Source organism: Rhamphochromis longiceps, linkage group LG1 (assembly GCF_057381845.1).
Source record: "Rhamphochromis longiceps isolate RC_006_pf linkage group LG1, R_longiceps_female_GT1.1, whole genome shotgun sequence".
In the NCBI taxonomy this organism is placed as follows: domain Eukaryota; kingdom Metazoa; phylum Chordata; class Actinopteri; order Cichliformes; family Cichlidae; genus Rhamphochromis; species Rhamphochromis longiceps.
The window spans coordinates 3,036,048-3,051,351 of NC_140557.1; the positions used below are offsets into that span (position 1 = coordinate 3,036,048).

Consider the following 15,304-nt stretch of genomic DNA (forward strand, 5'->3'; position numbering starts at 1 on the left):
ACTCATAAAACCTCTCATATAACCGCACTCAGACCAAAGTCACACAGCTGTTAAAGGTTTTAGATGGTTTTGAATTAAACCGATTTTCTGAAGACAAAGAAAAATCTTTAACTAAAGAAAGAGAAAACCGAGCGGCTGGAGGACTACTTTGTTGTAAACAGCAGGTATTTGAGCTCTGATAGGTTCGTTGCATTTATAGTCCGCTGTCCTAAGGCGTCCATGTTTCCACACAGACACACGGCTGCTGCGTTCACTGACCTGCTGTTTATCAGGAAAATGAGTCTTTATGTCCTTCAGCTGCCGGCTGATCGCCAAAATGGACTCTGAGCAGAAGAAGAAATCATCAGGAAACGACCCAGTAACCACAAAACAGGAGCTGAAACACCTCTGTCGTGTGTTTTTGTGTCGTGTGTTTTTCACTGTCGAACACGTGATTTATTGTTCGTGTTTCATCTATAAACTGACACGTCGGAGGCGCGTCGTCTCCTGATGTCTCACAGAAACGTGAAGCTGTGCTGGACTCACCGTCCTCTGGAGGAGCGGGAAAAGGCTCCGACATCTTAGGAGGAGTGCGAGCTGGAAGAGAGGAGAACGAGGAGCTCAGACTGCAAAATAAATGTGACGACATGAAAACAAAAGAAGAAATGACGAGAGTGTCTTTGTCCTCATTAGGATGAATATTTTAAAAAGGCACAAAGAACCAATCAGATCCTCCCATCCTGTTTGGCTCTTACAGCGAGTAATGTTTACTCCTCTCACTTTTCAAATATGGCCTGCTTCTCAAAATCAGCCAGAGCAGAACTGATGGCGATGCTGCAGGTGGATCAACAGGTGAGGAAATAGAAGCTTTCGGGGAAACTAAACACAGATTTTGTTGGTGCAGTGTTGATTAAAGATGAACTCAGCGTCCTTTTCAATAGCAATATTTCACAGATCTCGTTGTATGTACGTATAACTGTATTCTTTATTCAACATCTGAGCTGCGATGCTCCGGGTCCACCTACAGATGGCGCTCTTTGGCTGGAAGATGGCCTTGTAGTCCTCGGCGTTGTGGATCTCAGCAGACGACAGCTTCTCGTCCGCCTCGTCCTCGCTAGGGCTCCGCCTCTCCCCTTCGGGGCTCCGCCTGTCAGACTCTGAACGGTGCTTCAACCTGATGACATCACAAACATTTGTTTGTTTTTAGAAGAAAAACTGCAAATTTTTTACTTTATTTACTTTTATTAAAGAATCTGGAAGCGAAACTTTTCCACTGAAGTCAAATAAGATTATATATATATATATATATATATATATATATATATATATATATATATATATATATATGACATGTGATCTGAGTGTTTGATGAATGAAACCAGTGGCTCATGTATAAAACTTTAAATCCAGGAGTCAGTACTTGCAGTATCTGGAGTATTTTCTCCTGTCTCTCAGTGTGCCGTACCTCTGCGATCTGCAGGTGGTCGTGGGTCTCTCGTAGTTCTTTCGCAGTGCCGCTCCTTTGGGGTCCTTCTTCGGCTCTGTGAGCGGCTGGTCGTCCTGGATGATCCCCTGGATCACGGCGCCACCGCTCTTCTTTACCCTCTTCAGATCGACCACGTAGGACGACACACTCGACAGCTGATGAGACACGCCGATCTGACATGTGGAGAAGGTGGAAGATTAAGATTACCTAAAACTTCTGCACAGTACTGTTACTGAGCGGTGGGCGGAGCTACACACCAGCTGCTGGTTGCAGATGGCGAGGTCAGACACCTTTCCCCAGCACCGCGTCAAAGCAGCGGTCCGGTTCCCAGCCGAAGACCCGCAGCGAGTCCGTGGCGCCGCTGTACAGGCAGGAGCCATCTGGGCTAAAACATATACACCTGAAACCACAGGGACAGGGGTCAGAGGTCACATTCCAGTTACACCCTGCTGCAACGGGGAAAAACTCACCTGACCGGAGTCGTGTCGCCCTCCAACGATCCGATCATCGTAAACTTCTCCAGATCCCACAGCTTGATGGTCCTGCAAGCACATGCAGAGTTCATACAGCTGCAGCTCATTAGAGACACCTGTAGGTGTTTTATAGTGTCAGGTGAAGACGCTACAACACGGCTGAGGAACAGGAAGAGACCTCCAACAGATCCACGGTCAGCAGTGACAAGTCAGTAAATGAGGAGAAAGAGAAAAGAGGAACGAAACACGAACAAAAGAGGGAGTGGAGGGCAAAGTGCACCTCTCAGTGCATCATGGGAAGTCCCCAGGAACCTGAGGGATGGTTAGGGTCGCCTAACCCAGCTCTAACTACAAGCTAAGCTAAAGACATTTTTATAATTAATTGAAGAAAGTATGTGTTTGAGTCACTTCTTATTCTCATAAATGAGAGTAAGATTTATTCCATCAATAAACTGTTTGAGATAAAAATGACCCTGCTCCCTGTTCTGTCACTAAAACAGGCCAAAACCTACAAAATGTCTCATTTCTTTGAAGTGACACATTCAAAGCTTTAACGGCTCCATCACGATCACATGACAATCGGAAAATCAGGCCACAAACTACAGCTTTGCTTGCTGGTGTAACTTATAAACTGTCTCTAACACCAGGTCGATGTCCTCAAATTAAACATAATAATCAATTTAAGTGATTCATGTTGGAATACTTATTTATACTTCATATGCAAAAATAAAGAAATGATTAAATACTGAGTGCATTTGCTGGTTGTGTTGGAGAAAGGATGAGTTATTATTTCCATTTTATTATATTTATATTATATTTCCTGTTTACTTTTAGTTATAAATGTATGATTTAGTGGCACATGCAGAGGACATGTAGAAGACACAGGACATGTATGTGAAAAAAAGTAAAAGAATTTCAGACTAAAAGAAATGTTACATTTAAAAAAATGCCACAAACAATCAAACTCAGCACCAAAATAAAATCTTGGCGGCACAGAGAGAGGACAACCTCGCGCACACACACATTTGGAAAATCACATAGTTTGACCATAAAAATTCCCAGAATAATTAGTATTTGAGATTGCTGAAGCAACATCACTAAAGAAAAATATCCTTGCATGTCACTTTCGTTTAAAAATATAAAAAATGTGAAGTTTTTTTTTTTGTAAAACATAAAAACATAAAAACAACAAAACTTAAGACCTTAAGAAAGAGATAAAGGATTGAGAAAGTTTATTCATGCAGGTCCATATGACAGAGAATATGCATGTTCTTTTAGTTTTCATATTATTATAATTTATATTTAATTGTGTTGTGGTTTGCAGTGTTTTGTGTTCTTTTCACTTTAAATTTGTGAAAGGAAAAAGCTGAAATTTAAATAGTTAAAACTTGAAATGTGAATAGTTGATTTTTGTATTATATGATTTATTTATTACATTTTATGTGGAGTGAATAAATAAAAGTATATTTACGGTGGCCCCTAGAGACAAAGCACATACAAACTTCAAATCACGTACGAACTCTGAAGCATGTACAAACTCCAAAACACGTAAAAACACGTACAAACTCCAAAACACGTAAAAACACGTACAAACTCCGAAGCACGTAAAAACTCAGAAGCATATAAAAACTCAGAAGCATATAAAAACTCAAAACACGTACAAAAGACAACAGAAGTGCTCCAGGATGCTGGGCGCAGTGTTGAGCCTTTGTTATCTTGTGGCTACACAAGCCAGCAAGTACCAACGACCGGATTTGGTGTGTGGTAATAACAGGTAAATGAACTTTTTTTTAAATTATTTGAATATATATATGAGTGCCTGTGTATAAATACACAAACAATACACACATGCTTTCAATTGTGTAATTTAAGTGATCTAGTAGCTCTGCTTTGGAAGTTCAGTTCATGCTAGAAATGTGTTTTGGAGTTTGTACGTGTTTTGTCTCTAGGGGCCACCGCATATATTTATATATAAACATATATAAATAAAACCACTTGTTTTTATGTTAGTAATTCCTTTTGTGCATAATTTTATATTATTGTTAATAATAAATTAATTAAAGCAACAAAACAACCTGAAGAGCCGGTTCGGAGCCGAAAGAGCCGGCTCTTTTTAGTGAGCCGAACCGAAAGAGCCGGCTCTCTAAAAAGAGCCGGAAATCCCATCACTACACTACACCCATAAAATCGGCTAGTCTGACAGATAAGGAGAAGACGACGGTGGTATGTAAACTGTGTTTTTGTGCTGCGTATTGTTTGTTTGAACGCAGTTTGGATTCTGACCATAGAAGATGTTTTTGTGACACGCCCACCGCTACGTTTGCTATTCGGTTTGGTGTGTGTGTGTGCTGTGGCTCTGCAGGCGTTCACCTGAGTTTGAAGGAATTGCTGTTGCCTTTGTTTTGGATTTTGGCATGCTGCTTATGTTGAATGCTTAAAATGAGTGGATCACAGGCTGCATCTGTTGTTGGATAAACTGAAATTGGATAAGATTAAGGAGTATGCTAGAAGAGAGAATAAAGCGATCAGCAAAGAAGGCACCCACAGCTGTGGCCAAACAGACTGCAACAGATCGGTCTCAGAAGGAGCACCCAACAAACTCCAATGCCACCTTCCTCCCACTATCTGTTAAACTGTTTAAATGGAGTGTGAGGCAGACATGCTAAAACAGTGACCTAAAAGCATTACCAATAAACAATGGGATCAATACATAAATGAAAGAAATGCAGCTGATAAAAAAGCCATAAACTACTTTCATTTGTTTAGTGGTGATTGCCAGTTTAGTTGGGGTTTTTTTGAGACACAGAGAGTGAGAGATCCTGTCCTACATTACTTTAAAAAAGAAGATATTTTCAGAGCTGTTGATATATGAAGCTCTGAGCATTGAGTGTTGCATTGTGAGAGTTTCAGTAAAAAGCCTGCAAATTATTGCATTTATACTGGAGAGCAAAGAAAAATTAAATTCTACTTGTACTATGGAAAATCAGTTTCATAAAAGCTACATAAACAGAGCTGAAGAAGACTGCGTTTGTAAAACTAGCGGTAACGTGTGAGAATTATAAGTTATAAGACTGTTTCTGCTATCGATACAATTTGTGTTGTTAATCCTAAATGATTCACGGTGACAACATCATAAGAACAAGGTCATTTTACTCCACACACACACACATTTGGAAAATCACATAGTTTGACCATAAAAATTCCCAGAATAATTAGTATTTGAGATTGCTGAAGCAACATCACTAAAGAAAAATATCCTTGCATGTCACTTTCGTTTAAAAATATAAAAAATGTGAAGTTTTTTTTTTGTAAAACATAAAAACAACAAAACTTAAGACCTTAAGAAAGAGATAAAGGATTGAGAAAGTTTATTCATGCAGGTCCATATGACAGAGAATATGCATGTTCTTTTAGTTTTCATATTATTATAATTTATATTTAATTGTGTTGTGGTTTGCAGTGTTTTGTGTTCTTTTCACTTTAAATTTGTGAAAGGAAAAAGCTGAAATTTAAATAGTTAAAACTTGAAATGTGAATAGTTGATTTTTGTATTATATGATTTATTTATTACATTTTATGTGGAGTGAATAAATAAAAGTATATTTACGGTGGCCCCTAGAGACAAAGCACATACAAACTTCAAATCACGTACGAACTCTGAAGCATGTACAAACTCCAAAACACGTAAAAACACGTACAAACTCCAAAACACGTAAAAACACGTACAAACTCCGAAGCACGTAAAAACTCAGAAGCATATAAAAACTCAGAAGCATATAAAAACTCAAAACACGTACAAAAGACAACAGAAGTGCTCCAGGATGCTGGGCGCAGTGTTGAGCCTTTGTTATCTTGTGGCTACACAAGCCAGCAAGTACCAACGACCGGATTTGGTGTGTGGTAATAACAGGTAAATGAACTTTTTTTTAAATTATTTGAATATATATATGAGTGCCTGTGTATAAATACACAAACAATACACACATGCTTTCAATTGTGTAATTTAAGTGATCTAGTAGCTCTGCTTTGGAAGTTCAGTTCATGCTAGAAATGTGTTTTGGAGTTTGTACGTGTTTTGTCTCTAGGGGCCACCGCATATATTTATATATAAACATATATAAATAAAACCACTTGTTTTTATGTTAGTAATTCCTTTTGTGCATAATTTTATATTATTGTTAATAATAAATTAATTAAAGCAACAAAACAACCTGAAGAGCCGGTTCGGAGCCGAAAGAGCCGGCTCTTTTTAGTGAGCCGAACCGAAAGAGCCGGCTCTCTAAAAAGAGCCGGAAATCCCATCACTACACTACACCCATAAAATCGGCTAGTCTGACAGATAAGGAGAAGACGACGGTGGTATGTAAACTGTGTTTTTGTGCTGCGTATTGTTTGTTTGAACGCAGTTTGGATTCTGACCATAGAAGATGTTTTTGTGACACGCCCACCGCTACGTTTGCTATTCGGTTTGGTGTGTGTGTGTGCTGTGGCTCTGCAGGCGTTCACCTGAGTTTGAAGGAATTGCTGTTGCCTTTGTTTTGGATTTTGGCATGCTGCTTATGTTGAATGCTTAAAATGAGTGGATCACAGGCTGCATCTGTTGTTGGATAAACTGAAATTGGATAAGATTAAGGAGTATGCTAGAAGAGAGAATAAAGCGATCAGCAAAGAAGGCACCCACAGCTGTGGCCAAACAGACTGCAACAGATCGGTCTCAGAAGGAGCACCCAACAAACTCCAATGCCACCTTCCTCCCACTATCTGTTAAACTGTTTAAATGGAGTGTGAGGCAGACATGCTAAAACAGTGACCTAAAAGCATTACCAATAAACAATGGGATCAATACATAAATGAAAGAAATGCAGCTGATAAAAAAGCCATAAACTACTTTCATTTGTTTAGTGGTGATTGCCAGTTTAGTTGGGGTTTTTTTGAGACACAGAGAGTGAGAGATCCTGTCCTACATTACTTTAAAAAAGAAGATATTTTCAGAGCTGTTGATATATGAAGCTCTGAGCATTGAGTGTTGCATTGTGAGAGTTTCAGTAAAAAGCCTGCAAATTATTGCATTTATACTGGAGAGCAAAGAAAAATTAAATTCTACTTGTACTATGGAAAATCAGTTTCATAAAAGCTACATAAACAGAGCTGAAGAAGACTGCGTTTGTAAAACTAGCGGTAACGTGTGAGAATTATAAGTTATAAGACTGTTTCTGCTATCGATACAATTTGTGTTGTTAATCCTAAATGATTCACGGTGACAACATCATAAGAACAAGGTCATTTTACTCCACACACACACACATTTGGAAAATCACATAGTTTGACCATAAAAATTCCCAGAATAATTAGTATTTGAGATTGCTGAAGCAACATCACTAAAGAAAAATATCCTTGCGTGTCACTTTCGTTTAAAAATATAAAAAATGTGAAGTTTTTTTTTTGTAAAACATAAAAACATAAAAACAACAAAACTTAAGACCTTAAGAAAGAGATAAAGGATTGAGAAAGTTTATTCATGCAGGTCCATATGACAGAGAATATGCATGTTCTTTTAGTTTTCATATTATTATAATTTATATTTAATTGTGTTGTGGTTTGCAGTGTTTTGTGTTCTTTTCACTTTAAATTTGTGAAAGGAAAAAGCTGAAATTTAAATAGTTAAAACTTGAAATGTGAATAGTTGATTTTTGTATTATATGATTTATTTATTACATTTTATGTGGAGTGAATAAATAAAAGTATATTTACGGTGGCCCCTAGAGACAAAGCACATACAAACTTCAAATCACGTACGAACTCTGAAGCATGTACAAACTCCAAAACACGTAAAAACACGTACAAACTCCAAAACACGTAAAAACACGTACAAACTCCGAAGCACGTAAAAACTCAGAAGCATATAAAAACTCAGAAGCATATAAAAACTCAAAACACGTACAAAAGACAACAGAAGTGCTCCAGGATGCTGGGCGCAGTGTTGAGCCTTTGTTATCTTGTGGCTACACAAGCCAGCAAGTACCAACGACCGGATTTGGTGTGTGGTAATAACAGGTAAATGAACTTTTTTTTAAATTATTTGAATATATATATGAGTGCCTGTGTATAAATACACAAACAATACACACATGCTTTCAATTGTGTAATTTAAGTGATCTAGTAGCTCTGCTTTGGAAGTTCAGTTCATGCTAGAAATGTGTTTTGGAGTTTGTACGTGTTTTGTCTCTAGGGGCCACCGCATATATTTATATATAAACATATATAAATAAAACCACTTGTTTTTATGTTAGTAATTCCTTTTGTGCATAATTTTATATTATTGTTAATAATAAATTAATTAAAGCAACAAAACAACCTGAAGAGCCGGTTCGGAGCCGAAAGAGCCGGCTCTTTTTAGTGAGCCGAACCGAAAGAGCCGGCTCTCTAAAAAGAGCCGGAAATCCCATCACTACACTACACCCATAAAATCGGCTAGTCTGACAGATAAGGAGAAGACGACGGTGGTATGTAAACTGTGTTTTTGTGCTGCGTATTGTTTGTTTGAACGCAGTTTGGATTCTGACCATACGAAGATGTTTTTGTGACACGCCCACCGCTACGTTTGCTATTCGGTTTGGTGTGTGTGTGTGCTGTGGCTCTGCAGGCGTTCACCTGAGTTTGAAGGAATTGCTGTTGCCTTTGTTTTGGATTTTGGCATGCTGCTTATGTTGAATGCTTAAAATGAGTGGATCACAGGCTGCATCTGTTGTTGGATAAACTGAAATTGGATAAGATTAAGGAGTATGCTAGAAGAGAGAATAAAGCGATCAGCAAAGAAGGCACCCACAGCTGTGGCCAAACAGACTGCAACAGATCGGTCTCAGAAGGAGCACCCAACAAACTCCAATGCCACCTTCCTCCCACTATCTGTTAAACTGTTTAAATGGAGTGTGAGGCAGACATGCTAAAACAGTGACCTAAAAGCATTACCAATAAACAATGGGATCAATACATAAATGAAAGAAATGCAGCTGATAAAAAAGCCATAAACTACTTTCATTTGTTTAGTGGTGATTGCCAGTTTAGTTGGGGTTTTTTTGAGACACAGAGAGTGAGAGATCCTGTCCTACATTACTTTAAAAAAGAAGATATTTTCAGAGCTGTTGATATATGAAGCTCTGAGCATTGAGTGTTGCATTGTGAGAGTTTCAGTAAAAAGCCTGCAAATTATTGCATTTATACTGGAGAGCAAAGAAAAATTAAATTCTACTTGTACTATGGAAAATCAGTTTCATAAAAGCTACATAAACAGAGCTGAAGAAGACTGCGTTTGTAAAACTAGCGGTAACGTGTGAGAATTATAAGTTATAAGACTGTTTCTGCTATCGATACAATTTGTGTTGTTAATCCTAAATGATTCACGGTGACAACATCATAAGAACAAGGTCATTTTACTCCACACACACACACATTTGGAAAATCACATAGTTTGACCATAAAAATTCCCAGAATAATTAGTATTTGAGATTGCTGAAGCAACATCACTAAAGAAAAATATCCTTGCGTGTCACTTTCGTTTAAAAATATAAAAAATGTGAAGTTTTTTTTTTGTAAAACATAAAAACATAAAAACAACAAAACTTAAGACCTTAAGAAAGAGATAAAGGATTGAGAAAGTTTATTCATGCAGGTCCATATGACAGAGAATATGCATGTTCTTTTAGTTTTCATATTATTATAATTTATATTTAATTGTGTTGTGGTTTGCAGTGTTTTGTGTTCTTTTCACTTTAAATTTGTGAAAGGAAAAAGCTGAAATTTAAATAGTTAAAACTTGAAATGTGAATAGTTGATTTTTGTATTATATGATTTATTTATTACATTTTATGTGGAGTGAATAAATAAAAGTATATTTACGGTGGCCCCTAGAGACAAAGCACATACAAACTTCAAATCACGTACGAACTCTGAAGCATGTACAAACTCCAAAACACGTAAAAACACGTACAAACTCCAAAACACGTAAAAACACGTACAAACTCCGAAGCACGTAAAAACTCAGAAGCATATAAAAACTCAGAAGCATATAAAAACTCAAAACACGTACAAAAGACAACAGAAGTGCTCCAGGATGCTGGGCGCAGTGTTGAGCCTTTGTTATCTTGTGGCTACACAAGCCAGCAAGTACCAACGACCGGATTTGGTGTGTGGTAATAACAGGTAAATGAACTTTTTTTTAAATTATTTGAATATATATATGAGTGCCTGTGTATAAATACACAAACAATACACACATGCTTTCAATTGTGTAATTTAAGTGATCTAGTAGCTCTGCTTTGGAAGTTCAGTTCATGCTAGAAATGTGTTTTGGAGTTTGTACGTGTTTTGTCTCTAGGGGCCACCGCATATATTTATATATAAACATATATAAATAAAACCACTTGTTTTTATGTTAGTAATTCCTTTTGTGCATAATTTTATATTATTGTTAATAATAAATTAATTAAAGCAACAAAACAACCTGAAGAGCCGGTTCGGAGCCGAAAGAGCCGGCTCTTTTTAGTGAGCCGAACCGAAAGAGCCGGCTCTCTAAAAAGAGCCGGAAATCCCATCACTACACTACACCCATAAAATCGGCTAGTCTGACAGATAAGGAGAAGACGACGGTGGTATGTAAACTGTGTTTTTGTGCTGCGTATTGTTTGTTTGAACGCAGTTTGGATTCTGACCATACGAAGATGTTTTTGTGACACGCCCACCGCTACGTTTGCTATTCGGTTTGGTGTGTGTGTGTGCTGTGGCTCTGCAGGCGTTCACCTGAGTTTGAAGGAATTGCTGTTGCCTTTGTTTTGGATTTTGGCATGCTGCTTATGTTGAATGCTTAAAATGAGTGGATCACAGGCTGCATCTGTTGTTGGATAAACTGAAATTGGATAAGATTAAGGAGTATGCTAGAAGAGAGAATAAAGCGATCAGCAAAGAAGGCACCCACAGCTGTGGCCAAACAGACTGCAACAGATCGGTCTCAGAAGGAGCACCCAACAAACTCCAATGCCACCTTCCTCCCACTATCTGTTAAACTGTTTAAATGGAGTGTGAGGCAGACATGCTAAAACAGTGACCTAAAAGCATTACCAATAAACAATGGGATCAATACATAAATGAAAGAAATGCAGCTGATAAAAAAGCCATAAACTACTTTCATTTGTTTAGTGGTGATTGCCAGTTTAGTTGGGGTTTTTTTGAGACACAGAGAGTGAGAGATCCTGTCCTACATTACTTTAAAAAAGAAGATATTTTCAGAGCTGTTGATATATGAAGCTCTGAGCATTGAGTGTTGCATTGTGAGAGTTTCAGTAAAAAGCCTGCAAATTATTGCATTTATACTGGAGAGCAAAGAAAAATTAAATTCTACTTGTACTATGGAAAATCAGTTTCATAAAAGCTACATAAACAGAGCTGAAGAAGACTGCGTTTGTAAAACTAGCGGTAACGTGTGAGAATTATAAGTTATAAGACTGTTTCTGCTATCGATACAATTTGTGTTGTTAATCCTAAATGATTCACGGTGACAACATCATAAGAACAAGGTCATTTTACTCCACACACACACACATTTGGAAAATCACATAGTTTGACCATAAAAATTCCCAGAATAATTAGTATTTGAGATTGCTGAAGCAACATCACTAAAGAAAAATATCCTTGCGTGTCACTTTCGTTTAAAAATATAAAAAATGTGAAGTTTTTTTTTTGTAAAACATAAAAACAACAAAACTTAAGACCTTAAGAAAGAGATAAAGGATTGAGAAAGTTTATTCATGCAGGTCCATATGACAGAGAATATGCATGTTCTTTTAGTTTTCATATTATTATAATTTATATTTAATTGTGTTGTGGTTTGCAGTGTTTTGTGTTCTTTTCACTTTAAATTTGTGAAAGGAAAAAGCTGAAATTTAAATAGTTAAAACTTGAAATGTGAATAGTTGATTTTTGTATTATATGATTTATTTATTACATTTTATGTGGAGTGAATAAATAAAAGTATATTTACGGTGGCCCCTAGAGACAAAGCACATACAAACTTCAAATCACGTACGAACTCTGAAGCATGTACAAACTCCAAAACACGTAAAAACACGTACAAACTCCAAAACACGTAAAAACACGTACAAACTCCGAAGCACGTAAAAACTCAGAAGCATATAAAAACTCAGAAGCATATAAAAACTCAAAACACGTACAAAAGACAACAGAAGTGCTCCAGGATGCTGGGCGCAGTGTTGAGCCTTTGTTATCTTGTGGCTACACAAGCCAGCAAGTACCAACGACCGGATTTGGTGTGTGGTAATAACAGGTAAATGAACTTTTTTTTAAATTATTTGAATATATATATGAGTGCCTGTGTATAAATACACAAACAATACACACATGCTTTCAATTGTGTAATTTAAGTGATCTAGTAGCTCTGCTTTGGAAGTTCAGTTCATGCTAGAAATGTGTTTTGGAGTTTGTACGTGTTTTGTCTCTAGGGGCCACCGCATATATTTATATATAAACATATATAAATAAAACCACTTGTTTTTATGTTAGTAATTCCTTTTGTGCATAATTTTATATTATTGTTAATAATAAATTAATTAAAGCAACAAAACAACCTGAAGAGCCGGTTCGGAGCCGAAAGAGCCGGCTCTTTTTAGTGAGCCGAACCGAAAGAGCCGGCTCTCTAAAAAGAGCCGGAAATCCCATCACTACACTACACCCATAAAATCGGCTAGTCTGACAGATAAGGAGAAGACGACGGTGGTATGTAAACTGTGTTTTTGTGCTGCGTATTGTTTGTTTGAACGCAGTTTGGATTCTGACCATACGAAGATGTTTTTGTGACACGCCCACCGCTACGTTTGCTATTCGGTTTGGTGTGTGTGTGTGCTGTGGCTCTGCAGGCGTTCACCTGAGTTTGAAGGAATTGCTGTTGCCTTTGTTTTGGATTTTGGCATGCTGCTTATGTTGAATGCTTAAAATGAGTGGATCACAGGCTGCATCTGTTGTTGGATAAACTGAAATTGGATAAGATTAAGGAGTATGCTAGAAGAGAGAATAAAGCGATCAGCAAAGAAGGCACCCACAGCTGTGGCCAAACAGACTGCAACAGATCGGTCTCAGAAGGAGCACCCAACAAACTCCAATGCCACCTTCCTCCCACTATCTGTTAAACTGTTTAAATGGAGTGTGAGGCAGACATGCTAAAACAGTGACCTAAAAGCATTACCAATAAACAATGGGATCAATACATAAATGAAAGAAATGCAGCTGATAAAAAAGCCATAAACTACTTTCATTTGTTTAGTGGTGATTGCCAGTTTAGTTGGGTTTTTTTTGAGACACAGAGAGTGAGAGATCCTGTCCTACATTACTTTAAAAAAGAAGATATTTTCAGAGCTGTTGATATATGAAGCTCTGAGCATTGAGTGTTGCATTGTGAGAGTTTCAGTAAAAAGCCTGCAAATTATTGCATTTATACTGGAGAGCAAAGAAAAATTAAATTCTACTTGTACTATGGAAAATCAGTTTCATAAAAGCTACATAAACAGAGCTGAAGAAGACTGCGTTTGGCCTATTGTTGCAGAATAAGCAGATTTCTTTGTGTCTTTAATTAAACAAGCGGCGCACAACTTTAGGCTCTACAGCATAGGTGTCAAACTCTGGCCCGTGGGCCAAATTTGGCCCACAGACTAATTACATTTGGCCCGCGAAGCCATACCAAATTACTATCAGAGCTGGCCTACTGGTATTATACAGCTAATATATATATTGTTTAGTATTAAGCTTTGCTTGTTCCATATTCAGTTTTTCAGCAAAACTTGTTTGAGTCCATAAGAAAAGATTCATTCTTATATCTGGAGGAAGATTTTTTTTTTTTCAATAAATATTAACGTTAGCCCGCGACCTTGTTCCAGTTTTGAATTTTGGCCCACTGTGTATCTGAGTTTGACACCCCTGCTCTACAGTAATTAGTCATTTAACTTGACTGGATAGATGTGTGAAACTCTCCTCCCTGAGGAGCAGCCAAGCCAAGGTGTGACTTAGGGTTCTCACAAAGATGTAGAAACGGGTTTGTGTGTGTGAGTGTGTACCTGTTTAGACAGCTTTGTAGGACCGAAACTTGAAATGTTACTATACTTGTGGGGACCAACAGTCACCTGTGAGGACAAAGTGCCTGTCCCCACGAGCTTGAATGCATTATTGAGGCTCAAATCCTCAGGGTTACGAGTAGGCGTTCATTTTTCATGGTTCATGATGTCAATGAGATGTCCTCACTAAGATATGAAAACGAGTGTGTGTGTGTGAGACTCACGGCTGGGGGTTGATGATGTTCAGGATGTCCACGACTATGGACGGATCATTCATGGAGACGGCGGTGTCAAGAGCGATCTGCACACAAACAAAGAGCAGTTTGAAAATATTTTGATTGACACAAACGAACTGAAAACAAAACAATAAAAGAAGGAGCTGCATGAATGAGCTGCCCGGCTGTATCCGGGCAGAAGACCGCCAAACGGTCATGACCTTCTCACACACGTGCGAGCTGCTGGTACCGGTGTGTCAGCCTCACCTTGATGCCGTCTCGGGTCCACACCCCTCGGACCGTCTGCAGGTTCTTCAGTCGGCTGCTCAGCGTCACACACATGGTCTCGTGACCCTTCTTCATCTGGGTCAGGGCCTCCTCGTCACTCAGGGCTCCAGATCTGTGGTTGGGTGAAGACTGACCGACCACACACGTTCAGCTTTATTCTCATCATCAAAGCTGTCGCGAGAATCTAAAAACACTGACGCGTGCACTCACGGGCAGGAAGTCGGCCACGTTCAGCCTGATGGTCTCGTGACCCTTCTTCATCTGGGTCAGGGCCTCCTCGTCACTCAGGGCTCCAGATCTGTGGTTGGGTGAAGACTGACCGACCACACACGTTCAGCTTTATTCTCATCATCAAAGCTGTCGCGAGAATCTAAAAACACTGACGCGTGCACTCACGGGCAGGAAGTCGGCCACGTTCAGCCTGATGGTCTCGTGACCCTTCTTCATCTGGGTCAGGGCCTCCTCGTCACTCAGGGCTCCAGATCTGTGGTTGGGTGAAGACTGACCGACCACACACGTTCAGCTTTATTCTCATCATCAAAGCTGTCGCGAGAATCTAAAAACACTGACGCGTGCACTCACGGGCAGGAAGTCGGCCACGTTCAGCCCGATGGTCTCGTGACCCTTCTTCATCTGGGTCAGGGCCTTATTACAAAATAATTTCTCACACATCATTTTAGTTGTTAATTTAGACTCATAAAACCTCTCATATAACCGCACTCAGACCAAAGTCACACAGCTGTTAAAGGT

At 38.5% G+C, this 15,304-nt stretch overlaps 1 protein-coding gene across 5 annotated transcripts; it reads right to left on the reverse strand.

The window, feature by feature from the left end:
* Positions 1 to 66: 66 nt before the first annotated feature.
* LOC146678101 (katanin p80 WD40 repeat-containing subunit B1-like) lies at positions 67 to 15,229 on the reverse strand. 5 transcript variants are annotated; one of them, XM_085404510.1, is made up of 6 exons: positions 1,936 to 1,987; positions 1,723 to 1,865; positions 1,445 to 1,638; positions 1,005 to 1,153; positions 526 to 576; positions 67 to 323 (listed from the first exon to the last, which is right to left on the reverse strand). In XM_085404510.1, exons 2-6 carry the CDS (start codon positions 1,843 to 1,845, stop codon positions 112 to 114), a joined length of 729 nt encoding a protein of 242 aa, XP_085260636.1. In that variant the 5' UTR covers positions 1,846 to 1,865; positions 1,936 to 1,987; the 3' UTR covers positions 67 to 111. The 5 variants fall into 5 exon arrangements, with proteins under 5 accessions (XP_085260636.1, XP_085260726.1, XP_085260808.1 ...); XM_085404682.1 differs by lacking the exons at positions 67 to 323; positions 526 to 576; positions 1,005 to 1,153 and adding exons at positions 14,276 to 14,352; positions 14,534 to 14,683; positions 15,137 to 15,229 and having other exon boundaries at positions 1,500 to 1,638; positions 1,936 to 2,007; XM_085404762.1 differs by lacking the exons at positions 67 to 323; positions 526 to 576; positions 1,005 to 1,153 and adding exons at positions 14,276 to 14,352; positions 14,534 to 14,683; positions 14,765 to 15,164 and having other exon boundaries at positions 1,500 to 1,638; positions 1,936 to 2,007.
* Positions 15,230 to 15,304: the final 75 nt, after the last annotated feature.